The sequence below is a fragment of the Gekko japonicus genome, unplaced genomic scaffold, assembly GCF_001447785.1.
Source record: "Gekko japonicus isolate JY-2015 unplaced genomic scaffold, Gekko_japonicus_V1.1 scaffold34, whole genome shotgun sequence".
Classification (NCBI taxonomy): domain Eukaryota; kingdom Metazoa; phylum Chordata; class Lepidosauria; order Squamata; family Gekkonidae; genus Gekko; species Gekko japonicus.
In genome coordinates, this window is record NW_015173673.1 from 794,224 (window position 1) to 813,189 (window position 18,966).

Genomic DNA, 18,966 nt, shown 5'->3' on the forward strand with positions numbered 1-18,966 from the left:
TCAGCGTCTGCACCTCTCTCTCCCTCCTACCTTCGGACTGCTCCTGAGGAAACCTTTGGTGAAAAGCTTTCCAAAGCCCTGGAGAGTGTCCTGCCCATGCACACTGCCTCTCCACGCAAGCACCGGCGTTCCAGCCTGCCTTCCCTCTCTGTCAACCCTGTATGTCACTGTATGCCTCCTGGCTCATTGAAGATAAGTCACCACTAAATACATCCCGGCTTTATTCTTGTAATTAGATAAGAGTGAAAAAGGATTGTGTTTACTCTGTACTATTAGAAAGCTGATTCTTCATCTTCCAAAAGCTGGCTGATAACGTCCAGATCTTTTGAGAGAGGCTCAAATGTACCATGTAGCAATTTAGCCATAGTTATAGATATACTTTGATAATCAGTCCTCCACTTCAGTCTCTGGTCAGTAACTAGTTATTATTCAGATTGTATGTAGCTGATTGTAACCATTTATAATCATACGTGTGTGTGTGTGTGTGTGTGTGTGTGTGTGTGTGTGAGAGAGAGAGAGAGAGAGAGAGAGAGACGCAGCATTGCAGGAAGAAGTTTCTTAAAATCAGTCAAATAGTCAAATCCCCAGAAGCCAGTTTCCTGCCATTCTGTATGGCTGTCATGCTTCCTATACTGTCTTCTTCCGTACTGTAGATCTCCCCTACCAGCCTTTGTTTTCACTTCTCTACTTTATCAGAATATTCTTAATTTGAAGCTAGCCAGATATTCGTGATTTCATAATACTTCCTAGATTGATCTGTCCCCACCCCGGTTTACAGGTTTGGGGTTGAATTTAGGTTTTGTTTTGCACACAAGATACTGAACTTAGTTAAAACATTGGTTCCATGCAGTTAGCTGCAGTTTTTTCTACATAATTCTATAACTCATGTGAGAAGTTCCTGTAAGTTTTAGTGTTATGCCCACAAAAAGAGGATAATGGAAAATTTATTTGAATCATTTTGTTTGATTCTATGTGAGCAGAGGAGGATGTTTTAATCACTGTTCTGTAGTACAGAAAAACACCTTTTTTCATTCATAAAGTATATACAAGACTGGTCCTCGTCCTTTGAACAGAGTCATATGAGAATTTGCTGCTGCTTTTCCAGAATATAAATTAACTCTTTGACACAGTAAACCCAAGGAATCATATTATGGATAAGAGCGACTGAGAGCATTTAAATATTTTATGTCGACATGCCATCCATTTTTTATTTCTCTGATGCTTGTATATGGAGTTTGTGTATAGAGTAGAAGATTGAAAATATATTTTGATGTGGTATACTGTAGTGGGCAACCTTTAATAGATGGTGTCCATTTCTGGTAAATGGGATTTTTAACTGTAGCATGGAATGGCTGAAAGGCTGATAGTTTATTCAGAAATGTCATGAAGCTCTTTGCTCAAATCCTAGTTTCAAAGCAAATCTATTCCTTTGATAGGCCACTAATTTTCATGAGTTGAATAGCAGAAATATAGTGTACATGGTGAAAAGCTTTCATTAAATGAAGTCTCTGTTCAGTACCCAACAAAAATTTTCATACTAATGGGGAAGAGATGGATGGAAAAGCAGCTTCTAACAAAAGCAAATATTGCCATATGACCTTTATCTGCTGTGGATGTATTTAATGGATATTTATAACACTTCAAAACATTTTGTGTGTTGACCATGAACTAGGCGTAGCCATTCTATAAGGTTACTAAAGAAAGCTTCCTGTTGAGCTGAACATACTAATATGCTTCTATAATATGTGAATTACTTGTCTTGTTCATGTCAATACAGCCTCACTCCATGGTGCATCCGTGTGGGGGAACCCCAACATTCCCAGATTCCCAGGTATTTTTTCCAACCGTTCATGAACGGCCAGTGTCCTTCTCACCACCACCCATCTGCCCTTCGAGGGTGGCCTTTTCTCAGCGGCGCAAGAGCACTTCCATCCTTGAAGCCCAAACGTGCCACTTCCAGCCATTGCTCAAGACTGGTCAAAGTTTGCTTCTCCCAGGTAGTAGTCCAACTGCTTGGACACCAGAAGCACTAGTGACAATGAGCACTGCAGCTTACAAAGCCACAGGAGAACATATTCAGGCTAACCCTGTATTTGAGGCGGCTCAAGTGTTTGGCGATTGCAGGCCTGGACAAGCACCTTCTGAGGATGCTAAAAGCGCGTTGAGTCAAGAAGCAGTGTATTTGATGAGCATGCGCTATCAGCCCCAGTTGCCTGAACACTATGATACTGTATCCCATAATTCCCGTGGGGCTGAGCAACACTTGCAGCAGGCACCTGAACAGAGAAATTTGCACGGTGGCCCTCTGCAGGGTTCTGCATTTGAGTATCAAACAGGGCAGACTTTTCTGGCAAGACAAATCCAGAACTTGAGGCTGGATTCTGGAATGAATCCGCTGTCACCGTTGTCTAGTATGTCAGCCCCACTGAGTGCGGATCCCACACAGATGAGTTTTCACCCGGTATTCGTTCCACATTCCGCACCTGCTGTGCTCACTCAAACTGGTGATGGCAGAACAAGCTGTGTGTTTGAGTTCCATGTTCAAGCATCCAGTGCATCTCCAGGAGAAGGTGGAGTCATACCACAGCGTGTTCATAGAAGTCGTCGAGGCTCAGCAGATTGTAATCAGGAGGAGTCTCCTCAAACGACTGTACAGCCTGGTCGCCTTCAGCCTGTAACAGAAGAGCAATGTAACTTCCTGGGCTCTGAGTTCATGGTGCCTAGAGGCACTTCTGTTCTACAGATCTGGCCAGAAGGTAGCCCAGGATACTCCAGTGACTCCTCACAGTTGACTTCCTCAGACACTAGTGACTTTCTGTCTCCTCCTCCCACTGGGGCATCTGCATCATATATTTCAGATTTGTCTCTGCCTGCTTCCCAGCTGGCTCAGAAGGTATTTCAAGATTCGCAGGTCTTCATCCATTTCCCACAGGGAACTTCATCTCAACAGGCTTTCTCGACACTGGTTTCTTCAGGACCGTCTACACTCTATTCTCAGGTTACAGGAACAAATACTTCCAAAAATGTCTTAGGTTTTTAGTTTTCCTTGACATCATATTACACGTTTCCTTATATTCCCTATCATCTGTCCTTTCCTTGATCTTCCCCTCTCACCCCCAAGTTACTTTAGTTTTGGAGACTAGATCGTGTGTTGCCAGAAATGTATTAGTTGTTGAAACCACTCTGATCTTAGCTTATTAGGAGTTCCCCTAAACATAACTAAGTTTGTATTGCTATTTTGACAAAACTTTTGCCTAGGGGGCTAGTCAATAGAGGCACAAATGGTACTCCTTTAACGATGTTTAAACACTTTCTTTTTACTTATCTGATGCTCACTTTGGATGCTCAGGTGAGTGAAATTAAGGGGTTACTTCATAACCTGAAGATGTGGACTGGCTATACTAATGTCATTCTTTAACAGGAATAAATAACAGTACTTCAGGAATGATTCTTCAAAGTACTGCTTAATATATCCCTCATTGACACATCTTCTATTGTGGGATAGATATTTTAGACTGTATACAGATGATTAGCAATTTCAGAGTTGTTCACTAGAGATGAAAGAGCCTTTATCGCCCATAATAATATACAGCTGCTTTTTCTGTTTCACACTGGTAGCGGTCAGCAACTGGCACCCCATGGGCCATATTGCCTCTTAACTGATGCAGTGTGTGTGCTCCTGAGAGAAGAAAGGGTGGATCAGCAGTGGGACTTCACAACAGGTGTTCCCATCCAGGTCTCTGAAATGCAGCTCTTTGTACACAGGCTAGTTTTACTGGTACAAAGACAGTTGAGGGCTTTCTAATATCCCATTAAAATCACTTCCACATACATAATTACAATTAAGGTACTTCAAGTACCTGTTTTTAGGAGCAAAGTGAGTAGCTTAAATGCAAAACCCCTCATTAGAAGAATGGCCAGAAAAGAAGGGGATGTATAGCATAGAAGGTACCAGAGTATTTTTAGAAATGGTTTATTTATATTATAAGCAATGTTTCCTCTAAGCTGTGGAGTCTTGTGAGCAAAAATTCTACTTTGTGAGCTACTAGCATTCAAGCTGTGAGCGAGCCATTTGGCTACTGCATAAATTAGTTTGCTCCGGAGCCATCCTTCCTGAGCTGAGACAAAAATGTGTGAGCCAGAGGCTAAAAAACTGTGAGCTAGCTCACACTAACTCAACTTAGAGGGAACACTGATTGTAAGCCACCTGGAGTTCCATAAGGGAGAAAGGAGGCTAATAAATGTTTTAAATAAATAAATAAATAAGGCAATTAATAAAGAATAATGAGCCCAGATAGAGGTTAGGTTTTTCTTGATGCTGGATTGCCAGAGTTGAAGAACATTGTAAATGAGCTTTGAGAGATTTAACAGTGAAAGCATTTATTTTAGATCCCCTTATTAATCTTTTAACTTTCTCTGAACTAGCTGCTGATCATCTGCTTCTGTTTTCATTGGAAAAATTAGTGATACCTTTGGGTAGGTTACGCTGTAGTTTGCAGTGCCCCACAGTGGTTATCCAACTGAATGTGATTGGATTAGTGGGGATAGATCAGGGGAGTTCATTGTTGTCCTCTGTTTTGGGGTATTGGATAGTGCACTAAAAAGCAAAGCGCGCTTATGTTGGTTACGTTTTTGAGGAATCTTTTATATGAAAGTTGTTGCTCCATTACTAAATTTGGATGCAGAATTTGTAACACTAAACATGAGAGCCTGGTGGAGTGGAGTGACTTAATGTTAGGAAATTTCTGGCTCAAATCTTATTTCAGCTGGGAATGTAATAGGCAAGTCACTTCCTGGTGCTCAGCATTCAGTCTGCAATATGGAGATAATCCTAGGCTCTCTTACTGTGTGCAGATAACCAAGAGAATGTATCCAACTGGGTTAAACACTGTAAAACACAATGGAAATACTAATTACTATGTATGAGATTAACATTTTTTCTGTAAGCATAATTCTGTTTGTTTGTTGGAAGTTCAGTAACAGGGTCCAACCTAGTGGTATGTGCAAGATACCTTTTCTTCTGCTCAAAGAGTGTTTACTAGTAGAGTGTTGGTGCCTTTTTCTTCACTGCTTTTCCTTCAGATCCTAGTCTTTCTGGTCTGTTTGGGGGGAGGGGGGGAATCCAGTTTTTGTTCTGTGTATTTTTATGTTGTCTCTCATAGCCGAGCTCATCAAACTGGTGTATGTGTATAAATACACAATTTGTCTCTCATAGCCGAGCTCATCAAACTAGTGTATGCGTATAAATACACAATCAGTTAAATAACCGTCAATTACAAAGCAATGAGAACTGCAGCAGTAAAACTTCCTTTAAAATGAATACATCGTAGCAAGTGAAAATGCAATAGCCCTTATAAAATATTTTTTAAAAAACACGTTAGCAGCAGATTAAAAACAGATGAATTGGATCAGAGCAGTTGCGAGACAAAATACAGTAACCAAGTCACTTAAGAAGTGGAAGAAATAGTAGCTTGAACTCCTTGAATGGTTCCTGTTATCCAGTTACTACCTGTTAGCTGTGGAATGAGCCTTGAACTTGAGCAGAGCAAACAAGAGTCTACTCAGAAAGCAGATCTAAATCTGCATGCCTCGTATGCCACTTACATTCCTTTTCCTTCTCATATAATATGTCTTAACTGTAGTTCTACACTTTACACTTCCACATTTTCATGTCAGCTGAAGGAAAATCAATCCTTTGCTAATATTTTTTCTTTCCTATCACTTGTATAGCTGTCCAGGCAGCTGTTGAATATTATTCAACCTTGTCACTTTAGTATTACAAGATCGAGGTCTGAAGTTTCCTCTTTGTTCCTATCATTTTCCATTTTATACTGAGATGAAGCTGCTGTATCTCAGGATGCAGTCTGCATTTCATTCTGATGGGAATGACACTGGAAAGGTGATCATTGCCATTCCAATCTAAATTATTTTATATTCATTCATAACAGCTTTTTTGCCTTGCTCACTCATTCAGAATTGGATGTTGTTAGTTTGCAGGCTATTTTGCCTTGGTATGTTGGCTTTCAGTATCAAACTGGTCTTTCTGGCAACCTTGAGATATTTCTGTTGAAGATTTAAAAACTGGTAGAGCATTTCTTGAGCTAAAATTAGTATTTGCCTGGATTTTGGTAGAAAATACATAATGAAATTGGCTTTTTCTGATCTTACTGTATGCCAGGAGTGTTTACAATAAACTTAAACGACAAATCCACATTCATCTCCCCATGTATTTTCACACAGCTCGTTGCAGAGCTTTGACATACTGTAGAAACATGACACTTGTATGGCAAAAATGCTTTTTGCAGAAATGAGATTTGCACACAAGCCTCCATAATACTGGTGGTTTCGGAAAGCCATCCAAAACAGTGCATTGTATTTTTACAATGCTGTACTGTGTTTGGAATATCTATATCAAAACTGTTCTATATCCACTGAGAACTTACAGTAAGGAATCTTCTTTCAGGTCCTTAAGTTCCATACAGAAGTTAGTAAATGATCTGATTCTATGTATATCTACTTCTTTAGACACAGCTGCCAGGGCAGCCAGCCTCAAATGGTTCATCAGTAGGCACGTCTTCCCAACTCATGCATCAAGGCCAGCAGGTAAGAGCAAGCTGTTGATAATCTGTATAATTTTTAGGCCAACATAGGCTCTTTGTTTTGGTGCTTTTTATAGCAATTCTAGTGTTTGGCTTTTATGTTTTCAATATAAGATAGAATGGTTCATGCGTATGAAAAAGGGTCTGAGTAGCTACATACAGTCGATAGCATCGCACAGTAGGTTATTCCCAGATGCATGGATTACACTTTATGGGTTCTTCCTCCCCAAGTACTTTCTTTGGGCTCCCAGAAAGATACTGACAAACGCATTGCAGACAGAAAACCATGTTGGTCGGGAGCTGCCACTGCAATGAGTAGAAGGAACTTGCAAAATCACCTTTTTCTTGTGATTTCTCCTCCTCCCTTTACTTCAGACACCAAACTTGTGTGGCTTTTTGCTTACACATGCCCCACAACTATAGGAATCCTCTTTCTGGTTGGGAAGAAGGTTCTGTTTGGAAGAGGGGCAGGGGGACCCACCAGTGCTTTCAGCTGGGTAGGCTGTATCCAATCACCTATCTGCTTTTTTATATCCTTTGCTCCTGTTCTTGAGTGGGGCTTATCTATTTCCAAGATGCAGGTGATGGTTGTTACTTTTTTTTTCTTTTGAGAGTTTTTAATATATTGTTGCTTATAATTACATATGCATAGAGAAAGGAAAAAATAGATGTATCCAAATAAAACAGAAATTCATAGACAAGAATCAGAATAATCTACAACAAATCATAAAAAACAAATAGGTAAATGTTGCCGCTTACTTTCTCATTTCAGAATGTAATAAACAGTATCCTCTGTTTATTAAATGTATCCTTTAAAAAAAATTCCTTCAAAATCTCTGGTGATATATCAGTCTTGTCAGTAAAGCAGTACACTAGATTTTATTAAATGACTCATTTACAGAATTTTCCCAGTTAGCTGCATTAACCATCTTGGCGGTAGTGAACAAATCTAATACCAGCCGCATATCTGAGGGATCTGCATAGCCTTTCAAGTACCCTAAGCAGTATGATCATAGGTTCAAGGGTGTGTTATTACCTAGCACTTCACTAACAAACTAGACTGCTGTTCTTCAAAACACCTGTATCTTAGAGCATGTCTAAAAGATATGAAATATGTCAGCAAATGATAACCACACTTCCAGGATTTATCCTGCAACAAATTATACACAAGTGCTAGTCTGTAGGGAGTTGGATACCAGTGAAAAAGTATTTTGTATGTTTTTTCTTTAAGACCAGTCAAAATCAATCTATGGCTAACACTCCCAGAGCCAACGCCCATTCGCCCTTACTAACATTAATCTACAAGCTCTTCTCCCATTTTTAAAACAAATGTAAGGGGTATCCAGGCTTATTAATAATGAATATATCTTAGCGTTATAGCCCCTATATACTTGAGCAGTGTTTAATAATTTAAAACATGATTTCATTCTTAGTCCATCATATTTCCTCATCTGTGTATTGCCAAATGTCTGACTTAAAAAACAACAACACAAAAATCTAAGAGCAGGGGGTTAGTCTCATCCCTTACTTTAGCTTTTAAAACTTACGCTATCCCAACAATGTATTTTCGAACCTGAGATTTTGGAATCTCAGTAGATGCAGTAAGCATTCAGTTGTACTTCAGGAAACAGCACAGTTGGTATTAGTACTACACCACCATCACCACTGCTGCTACTACTACAATACTACTATAATATTATTACTATAATATAAAACACTGGTACTGGACCCCACCCCTCCCAGCAGGAATTCAGACTTCTTTTAAAACTTATCATCCTGTTTTGTTGTGGCAGAGGACTGGATCTAGAGGGGTCCAAACAAGCATCCTCTGTTCTTCCCCCCAAGAAAATAATCTGCTTTATTTCTTCTATGCAGAGCTCTCAGCAGCCAGCCTCTTCCCAGCAGACTGGGCAGTACCAAGTTCAGCAACCACCCGTTTCTACTGGAGCCGTACCACCCCAGCCGGTTACACAAACCGCACAAATTATGCCTATGCCTCAGGTAGCAGCTGGGACACAGGTAAACTACAACCTCCAGAAGAGAGCTCATGTCTAAGCTTCTCGAACTTTTGACAGTTAAGTCTTGCTTCGTTTATTTGGCTGCCCTAGTGCTGTATTTGGAAGAATACAGGAGGGTTAGTTTGCTTGCCTGAAGGAAATTAGCACATGACATGGGAAGGCTTGCCTGCCCTGACACTTGGCCACTGCCTAAAAGGTTGTTGCTTTTAGTTGGTTTCCAAAAACGGTTTTTTTTTTTAAACTGACTAAATCTGTAGTCAGTTGCTCAGTGACCTGAGAATGCATGCTCCTCAGGATGCCTCTGCTGTTCTCTCTCCAGAGTCTTCACTCTTGGCTTAAAGGCCTTTTGTCAACTCCTGTGTATGGGGTGTCCTGAATGTGAACTTTGAAATAAACTATGGAGTTCATCTTAGTCATCTAAACTCCCCCTCCTCCCTAGTTGTATCACTTGCTCTGCTCTGTGGCACTAACCAGATCCTATTCTCTATATGCTGGCACAGTGGCTTTTCATTCACTCTTGCCACGGGTTGCTCTCCCCAGATGAGTAGACTGAAATGTGGCTGGAGCGATCAAGCTTTTCCCATTTGGAATGACTGTACAATGCAAAGTTAGACAATCAGTCTCTCTATACACTGATGCCACACCAGTATTCTTACTAAGTTAATCTGTTCCAATACATCCTCCTCCAGTCTAAAAAGGTGCAGCAAAAGAAAAGAAAAGCTAATTAGATATGGTCCTCCCAGCCACTCTGCCAAGTGTTTTTCTTACTCATGCCAGTTGGCTGTGCTGAAAATATTATTTTTTTACTAATACATTAAAAATATGCTTCTTACAACCCTGCTTCCTAAGTCTGTTTTTCTTTACCTTCTCAGCTTCCTGTTTCCCAACAAATGCCGATCATCCAAGGTGAACCACAGTTACCTGTTTCAGCTCCTACACTTCCTCAGCCTTCAGTTGCCCCGGTTATGCCCATTGGCTCTCATTATCTCCCTATGGGGCAGCCACTACAAGCCCCCCTTCTTCCACAGTTCTCAGTCTCTCAGCTGCCCATAACAGCACCTCACGTCTCAGTGGCCCAGCCTGGCTTCCCGTCTCTACCCATCTCTATGGCAGCTGGTATAAACCAGCCTTTGCTCACTCTGGCCACATCTGCAGCGGCAGCTGCTATTCCTGTGGGCTCAACTGTTGTCCCTAGCCAGATTCCACCTCTCCTTCAGCCTGTGGCTCAGCTGTCCAGCCAGGGTCTCCCACAGCTTCTGCAGCCAGCTGTCCAGTCCGTGGGAATGCCAGCAACTCTTGGACAACCTGAAGTACCACTTCCAGCTACAGATGCTGTGTACCAGGTATTGTGGCAGTCAAGTAAAAATCCCTCACTGCAGTCTCAACAGTTTTAGGCTTTGCTAAGAGACTTGGGCAGAGTTGTTTGCCGTCCTGGTTTAGGAGGGGAGCAGATAGGCCAGATGGGTTTTTAGGGCACAAGGAATAAGTGTCAATTTAAAAGTGAGTTTGATTGGTAGCAGGGGGGTGGGGGGTTGACAGTGAAGTTTTATATTACTGCTGCCTAGCATGGTGGCAGCTGCCAGTTCATACAGTAGAGAGTAGTACAAAATGTCTGTCAGATCAGCAGACAGCAGATCATGCTTGAATGTATGGTGGGGCATCAAGGGAACTGATGGGAGCAAGCTGTGAGATCTCCAGGTAGGAATGGTGAGGTTTTGGGGTGTTGGCCAGCTGTCAGTTTCTTCTTGTCCTGAAGGCAAACTTCCAGTTGTCACATAATGCAGATCGTTGAATAAGATGAGTAGGGCTTGCTCTTCAAATTTTTTTTTACTGCTTATCACCACAGTGCACAGTGTGCATGTGTCACTGCAGCTTGTGCTCTGCGAACCAGAGCATAGAGGATTCTGTTCGCTTGTCTGCCAGAATAATTTGACAAAGGCGTCCCTTGTTGCTGCATATTTGAGTGGGACCTGTTCATCTTGTAGTTTCTTCAGATTTTGTAGCTCAAGGTATCCTTAATAGCTAAGAGGAGGCTGAGGATATTCTCCACGCAGGTCACACAAACCCAGCCTCCCTTTAGCATCATGGTACACTGTTCTGGAGTGCATGGTGGTTTGGGGTCGTGAAGATGGCTCTAAGGTACGCGGTTCCATTCCTCTTGAAATAAGGTGCTCTGGAGGCTCTGAAAAGATATCTGAGAGTGTCATGGGGGGAAACTCCTTTTCAGCTTGGCCTGGATTTTCCCTTTCCCCCTCTCTGTTTCATACTGTTTTCCCCAAGTTACCCTAAAATTCACTAACTTGGCTTCCTCATTTGTCATAGGGCTTCCCACCTCGGCTACCAGCGCAGTATACAGGAGATTCAAATATTGCTCCCTCTTCTGTGGCCTCTGTTTGCCTCCCTTCTGCAGTACTATCCCCTCCCTTACCCACAGATGCATTGCCTCAGCCAGGCTATCATGCTGCAGTAGTGCAGCCCTATGTGGAACAGAATTTAGTTCCTTTGGGCGGTCTAGGAGGACAGGTTCAAGTGCCACAGCCTGTCACCTGTTTAGCCCAGCAGGTTTCCTCTGCATCCTCGCAGCAATCGGCACTAGAGGTAAATGATCTGTGTGTTGCACTTTGCATTTTGAAAAACAAAGGGCACGTGTCCACTCCCATCTTTGAAATCCAGTTAAAAATCGTCTGCTAATCTACAAAATTAATTTCTCTTACAGCAGAATGTGATGCCAATGTGGAGACCTTGTTGCCACTGGTTATGCTGTTGGGAAGTGAGTGGGCCTCCCAGATGCAAAACACTTGCTAGCACTTCTCTTCTGGCTAGTAATATCAGTCTTTATATTGATGCTATTGTTCATAGCAATTAAAAACCTCTTCTCAAACCTGTTCCCTACAGCCCTGCTGTTGCTGGGAGAGATTTGAATGGTCTTTGCACTCTGCATTGGCTTCTCTGCACATTCTGCTAGTAAGATTTCTGATTGCATGGCAAGCCGTAGTGCCACCACCTAGGGGAGAACATGGTTGACTTTCACCAGGCAGCCTGTTTCAGATCTGCATGAGAATTGTTCCTTGGGTTGAAAAATTCAGACTTGTTTTAGATGCTTTTAAACAACCGATCTAGATTTAGGTGCTTTTAGACAACTGGTCTGGATAAATTGCTGTGCAGCTTCTAGCTAGTAGATGGGTGGAGTGTGGTGAGATTGGCAGAGCACCTTAATAAGATGCTTGAAGGGAGAGTTTTATATTTGCAGAGTACATCTGGAGTGTCTCAGGCTGCACCCACGGAGCCTCAGCCACCAGTACAGCAACAGCCTTCGCAGTCAGCTCCATTGGTTTCCTCAGTAGACAGGTGAGTGGTGAACTACTACGTTGAACTGTGAACGTTCATGCTGGTGGTGATAGTTTATTCTGGTAATTTCTCCTGATTTATGATTGTTTAGTTTGCCTTTCCATGTAAACCAGTGACCCCTTTCTCGCTCTCTTTTTTTAAAGTTTTATTTATAGGTTTTCAGAAAACTATACATTAAAAAATTAAATACATCTTGTACAACAAGATATTAAACTTTAGGAGTCATATTTCATAATTAATACATAATATGATAATTCTCGTCTAACCAGGTATATAATTTTTTCCATCTGAATTTAAACAACAATTCATCTCTACCCTGTAAAATTGCAGTTAATTTGTCCATCTCAACCACAGCCATTATTTTATAGATTAGTTCTTTCTTAGAGGGTATCCCCTCTTGTTTCCAATACTTGGCAAACAATATACGTGCTGCTGTGATTATATATGTAATAACGTATTTCTCATCTGCTTTATAATAATCAGGTAGCATATTTAATAGAAAAAGTTCTGGGGAAAAGGGCATGTCTATCTCTAAAATCTCTGAAATAAGTTTACGAACTTTCTGCCAATAGTGCTGTGTTATATGACACCTCCACCAATTGTGGTAGAAGGTGCTCACATTATTTTTACATTTCCAGCAGTTTTTTTATAAGTTTGGATAGCATTTTGCCAACTTATCCGGCGACCAATGCCACCTGTGAAACATTTTATACACATTTTCCTTATATGAGATTGATCTTAAATATTTCACAGATTTCCACGTCTTGGACCAAGTATCAATAGTACGTCCAATATCCTGCATCCACGTAACCATAGAGCATTTCACTGTTTCATCACCTACATAGTCATCAAGGAGAAAGTATGAGCTTATCACTTGTGGATAACCATAGCTTATCTAAGTCAGTTTTTTCTCGATAAAAACCCTTGCGTTTATCTTTATCATATATCGCCTTCAACTGCATATTCTCCCACCAAGTCAATTTAATATTCTGCTTCGCTAGATTATCCTGTGGGATCAGATTATCATCTTCATCTAATAAGATTTCATAACCAGTGACCCCTTTGTCAAATTACAATAAGGCAGCTTAGATTTATTTACGTTATTTATAGTCTACCTTTCTCACAGGGACGCAAGGCGGCTTAGATGCACAGAGCAAAGTGCCTTCAGTACTCACAGAAATGGTATAACTTGTAATCGGGCCATGATCTGTTGGAGCACTTTATCAAGGAAGAGCTGAGCTGTCCTTAATCGTTCAGAAGGGTGCCTCATAAATCATAAAATATACAAGACGGATGCTTAGCAATGTTCAGAAAATTGTTTGTAGTTCATTTTAGAAGTAGGCATGTATTCACAATTTTAATTGCATGTTGTGGTAGAAATGTTTCTCTTTTACATGCTGTTTACGCCACACACTTGAGTTTTTGAGAGTGGTCCAAGATGTGAGATAATCCTTACGCATAATTTTAGAAAATGAAAATGGTTGATTTTGGTACCCTGTGTTGGCTTTTTTTCAGTGCGCATTCAGATGTTGCTTCAGGTTTAAGTGACTGCAACGAGAGTGTTCCCACCTCTGGTGGAAGGCATGAAGGGAGGACTACAAAGCGGCATTGTCGGAAGTCGGTACGCAGCCGCTCTCGCCATGAGAAGACTACACGTCCAAAACTGAGAATTCTCAACGTGAGTTAACCTGATTTGGGGTTCTGTGCTTTAAAACAATGTTTTCAATACACAAATTTATTTTGTCAAATTAATATTCCTGATCTGCAGTTTTCTGCCTTAATCCTAAGTAGATCCAAGTAACTACCTGTGTTTGCACTGTCAGCATCAAAACCATTCTTTGAAAAATAAGGAAGTGTATGTGTGCATATGTGTTAAATATGCACTCAGATCACACATGTTCTTTGAAGATTGAATCCTGAATTTCCTCATCTTCTTCATTTTCAACAGCTTAATTTTTCTTCATTTTCAACACCTTATAGTTATGAGGGAAATGTCTGAAATCTCATTGGGCAGATTTTGAAAGGCCTTGAAACCAGAAGAATTTCCTTTAATCGGTTTTCTGTGGATTTTTTCCTATCTCTGTGCTGCTCCCAGCCCTTCTATAGACCGTCTTTTGTCTATTTATTTTTCATATTGAAGATCAGCATTGTGTTTTCCAGGTTTCAAACAAAGGAGATCGGGTTGTGGAATGCCAACTAGAGACACACAATAGAAAAATGGTTACTTTCAAATTTGACTTGGATGGAGACAACCCAGAGGAAATAGCCTATATCATGGTGAGCAATTCAGATGGAGACTTTTTAATTGGCATTAATAACAGTAAAAGATTTACTGGCCTGTTGTGTTGAATATCTTCCTCCAGTGGTTTTCTTGAGGTACACAAGTAGGTTTGTTTGATTACACTGATTACGCCTTAACATGCTGCAATCTAGAAATGTCAAAAGTTGTTGCAGTTTGGTCAGTACTTGCTTAAGTCAAGCTGATAAAACATCTGGATCAGCTTCTTCCTTTCTGCCACATTTTTTCCATTTAAACCTGTTTTAAACTGCTTTGTACTCAAGGACTGTAAACCGGATAAGAAAATTGGCTAGTCAAAGAAAAGAATGCATAGTACACCTGGTGGGTGTGTATGCAGTATTCCTGAATTTGGTGATACACATTATTTGTGAATATAATGTGAGGTGGGTAGCCATGTTGGAAGATTCAAGTCCAGTAGCACCTCAAAGACCAACAAAATTTGACAGATTATAAGATTTCAAGATTCAAAGCTTCCTTCGTCAGATACATGTATGCAGGGGGTCCCTGAGGGTAAGGGGGTTGTGAATGAGAGTGAGGGGGTTGTGAATTTCCTGCATTGTGCCGCAGGTTGGACGAGATGACCCTGGAGGTCCCTTCCAACTCTATGATTCTATGTGCATTGTAACTGAGCTTAGACAAGGTTTATAAGTTGGAAATGTGGCTCCATTTGGAAACAACGTTATTGAGAATATAGTTACCTACCCTGTTCAGATCCTGACCTGGATAGGCCAGGCTAGCTTGATCTTGTCAGATCTCGGAAGCTAAGCATGGTCAGGCCTGGTCAATATTTGGGTGGGAGACCTCCAAGGAATACGAGGGTCATTATGCAGAGGCAGGCAATGGCAAACCACCTCTGAACTTCTCTTGCCTTAAAAACCCTACAAGGTTGCCATAAATTGTTGCCAAAAGGGATAGAGAATAAGCATATAAAGTGTGTGGCTTATTTATTCAAAAGATTGCTGCCTTTCCACCCATTTAGGGCCCTCAGGGCAATAAACAGGTAAAAATATAAAAAACTACTTTTAAAACAAACACATAAACAGATTAACAACATAAACAGGAAGGAGCGTCAGTAAGGGGAACACCAGATGAAACAAACAAATAAAACTTGATGGAACACCAGTCTCCTTGAGGGAGGGACCTTAAAAACCCTACAAGGTTGCCATAAATTGTTGCCAAAAGGGATAGAGAATAAGCATATAAAGTGTGTGGCTTATTTATTCAAAAGATTGCTGCCTTTCCACCCATTTAGGGCCCTCAGGGCAATAAACAGGTAAAAATATAAAAAACTACTTTTAAAACAAACACATAAACAGATTAACAACATAAACAGGAAGGAGCGTCAGTAAGGGGAACACCAGATGAAACAAACAAATAAAACTTGATGGAACACCAGTCTCCTTGAGGGAGGGAATTCCAGAGTTTTGGTGCCATGACCGAGATGACAGGGCACCCAAAGCAAGGCGCTGAAAGGTGATCATAGAGGTTGGGTACATTCCTATGGGAATAGTTTTTCCTTCAGGTGTACTGGTCCCAGTTAATGTAAGGCTTTAAAGCTCAATGTCAGAATTGAGCCCAGAAGCTGATTGAAAGTCACTGTAGATGAAACAAAGAAGTGAATTGGTCCTTACAACCCCAAACATTCTTGCCATAGAATTCTTGTACTAGTTGTAGCTTCTCTAGACACTCCTCAAGAGCCACCCCACATAGAGTACTTACCGTAATTCTAATCTAGGTGTTACCAGGGCATGCACTGCCATGGCAAGATCTTTTTTTACTCAGGAAAGGCTGCAGCTGGCTCACCAGCCAAGGCTGTTTAAAGGTGCTTCTGGCCCCTGTTGCCACCTGCATATCCAGCAAGGGAACCTGAGTTCAGCAGCACCCTCAAGCTCCCAACCTGCTCCTTTAGGGGAGTGCAACCCCATCCAAAATAGGAGACACTTCACTTCCTGGATCAGTGCTTCTACCCACTAGTGGAACTTCCATCCAGTTGGTATTCAGCCTCAGTTTGTTAGCTATCATCCCTCCCAAAAGAAGAGAAGAAGAAGACTGGATTTATACGCCGCCCTTCCCCTCCCTACAACAGATACCCTGTGAGGTAGGTGGGGCTGGGAGAGCTCTTTCCAGAACTGTCCTTGAGAGAACAGCTCTGACCAGAACTATGGCTTCCCCAAGGTCATCCAGCAGCTGCATGTGGAGGAGTGGGGAATCAAACCCGGTTCTCCCAAACGGCTTCCAGTGGGGAATTAAACCCGGTTCTCCCAAACGGCTTTCAGGAGATGGTTAGGCAGTGGGGTGAGCAGTACACCAGCGGAGTATCAGTCGTATCTCAGTCCCAAAACTGTGTATGCTCACTCAAAACTGGGAAAGTCCTGGACAGGGCACCACACTGGTAGGACAGCATTTCAGTAGACCACAGCAATACCGCTTGTCTGCCTGCCTGCCTGCCTGCCAGGCCTATGCTGATGTATCACCTAATACCCTGGGGAAGGGCACAGTTTGAAGAGGTTAACCCCTCCTCAACGAAACCTCGATGATGCATGCTGTCTTATTTGCATATTCAGCTTATTCCGAATGTAAGGCATAATTGTGTTAGCCTCCATAGCCAGTTCCTTTGCCTGCTTACAGCCATGGAGGGCCAATTGCCTACAACAAATCTCAATAGGACTGAATTGTTTGGTCTCATGATGCTTTCCATGAAGCTACTGTTACCTGCCCTGGGTTAAAGGGCAAATGTGAAGGTTGTTATAGTTATTCAGTTATGTCTTCACATGCAGGTGCAAAATGAATTTATTTTGGCAACAGAGAGAGACTCATTCATTGAGCAGGTGCGTGAGATCATCGAAAAAGCGGATGAAATGCTCAGTGAGGATGCCAGTGGGGAGCCAGAAGGTGATCAAAGCATGGACAGTATGCAAAGCCAGGTAAGGATTTCATTTCTGTGGATGTACTTGTGCCTCAGAGTCTCTGGCACAAAACCTTCTCTCTGTCACTGAGTTCAAGCTTTTTATTTTGCCAAGCAGTCTTGGCAGGAAAGCTGTACAATCTGAAACTGAACATCTGACCTTTTCCTTTTCTTGCTTGATATCATTTTCCATTCCCCTGTCCAGACAATTTTTTCATTGTTCCTTATTATCCCCCTATTCTGTCATAATGAGTCTGTTCCAAACAACTTTTCTGCTGCTGTAAGGAGGGAGGGAGGAGGCGTCCTCCTTCACCACCTGAAAAGGCTTTGGTGGGGCTCGTGGAAGCTTCTGGACAAGCCATGGTAAAGTGTGTGTGGGGGGAGGGGCTGTAGCTAGGAGGAGAACTGGACAGAATTGAGTGAAAAAGCTGGCTGGCTCCAACCCCAATGTGTTGTTTTCTAAAAGATCTTGTGTATTTCGAAAGTATTCTAACACTGTCAAATGCACAGGACTGTTTCATTATTTTGGCTTTGAACTTCTGCAGTGCTTTTTCCCCCCTCTGTTGGCCTCTCCCCCTTTAATTCTTACTTGTGTGTAAACTCTGCACGTCGTATTATATTTTTCTGCCTGTTTCACCTGCCTTCTTAAGGACACAAGAAGAGCCTGCTGGATCAGATCAGTGGTCCATCTATCTAACCCAGCATCATTCTTTACACAGTGGCCAACTAGTCGCCTGGAGGGCAAACAGGGCATAGAGGCTGAGGCCTTCTCAGCACTGCTGCCTCTGGTTATGGAGGCTCTCCTCAGACACCATTGGTAGTAGCCATTGATGGGCCTGTCCTCCATTTATCTGTCTAAATCCCTTTTTAAGCCATTTGTTCTTGTGGCGATCACTACCTCCATGGGTAGTGAATGCAACAGTTTAATTACTTGCCGAGTGAAGAAGTATTCTCCCCCCCCCAAGTACATCCTATTTCTTCTCTTGCTGTTTTAAAAGTTTCAGCTCTGCTTCCCCTAGCCTTATCCTGATTAAAATTGTTGTTCCTTTCTTTTTATTTCAGCCTGCACTTTTTTGTACAGTGGCTAAATATTTAAGTGCTTATTACATATTATCTTCTATACTTCTGTGCTGTTCTGTCAAATAGTCTCAAGGCAATTTGCTATAGAATATTCACAGATTGTCTAGTTATCGAGTGACCTCCATGTCAGTCATGAAAGTAGCAAAACCAAGCCTCTTAAAAGCCAGGCATGGGTTTGTAAATTAGCCAAAAGGGAGAAGTTCCAAAAATGGCCTGATGAGGACTGAGCATGTCCAGTAGGCTCAGAACATTAAGGGCAGCTGTGAATCCAAGGATGGAGGGGAGTAGCCTGCTCAAGACCTCATATTTCTTACAGAAGGCAGGAAAGGGAGATTTGGGGAGAGCAGTGTTTTCAAAATTGTTCTCTCCCCCCTCTTCCCACCTTATATAGTCCATAATTACATGATAACTAGAAGGACATGTTATTTGGAACAGCATGTGTACCTATGTGTGTTGTCTAATGCATTGGTACCTAGACAAGAAGTCAGAACTCTTTCTGATAAAGAGTAGGTGGCAAAGCTAAGTCCACACTTCCTGTAGTACAAGGAGACTTCTGGTGGTTTTCCACCAAAGAAAGGCTAGAGGGAAGATTCTTAAATTTAGCAAAGTAGGATGGTATTGTGGAAATGTTTCTGTTGTGGCATGTCTGACTATTCATTAATGTCTGTGTTCCCTAATACTTGGATTATGCTGCAAAATTATCTTTGTGGGTTGCAG

General features: G+C 41.7%; 1 protein-coding gene across 4 annotated transcripts in view; it reads left to right on the forward strand.

Moving 5' to 3' along the window:
* WNK1 (WNK lysine deficient protein kinase 1) overlaps positions 1–18,966 on the forward strand; it is a 144,660-nt gene that overhangs the window by 91,436 nt on the left and 34,258 nt on the right. For 3 of the 4 annotated variants that reach the window (XM_015422877.1, XM_015422878.1, XM_015422879.1), the window contains exons 9-16: positions 6,526–6,603; positions 8,475–8,618; positions 9,490–9,960; positions 10,940–11,215; positions 11,868–11,965; positions 13,481–13,643; positions 14,126–14,242; positions 17,042–17,188. In XM_015422877.1, coding sequence (XP_015278363.1) covers positions 6,526–6,603; positions 8,475–8,618; positions 9,490–9,960; positions 10,940–11,215; positions 11,868–11,965; positions 13,481–13,643; positions 14,126–14,242; positions 17,042–17,188 — 1,494 coding nt within the window. The remainder of the gene's footprint in view (positions 1–6,525; positions 6,604–8,474; positions 8,619–9,489; positions 9,961–10,939; positions 11,216–11,867; positions 11,966–13,480; positions 13,644–14,125; positions 14,243–17,041; positions 17,189–18,966) is intronic. The other variant, XM_015422880.1, reaches the window with a different exon arrangement.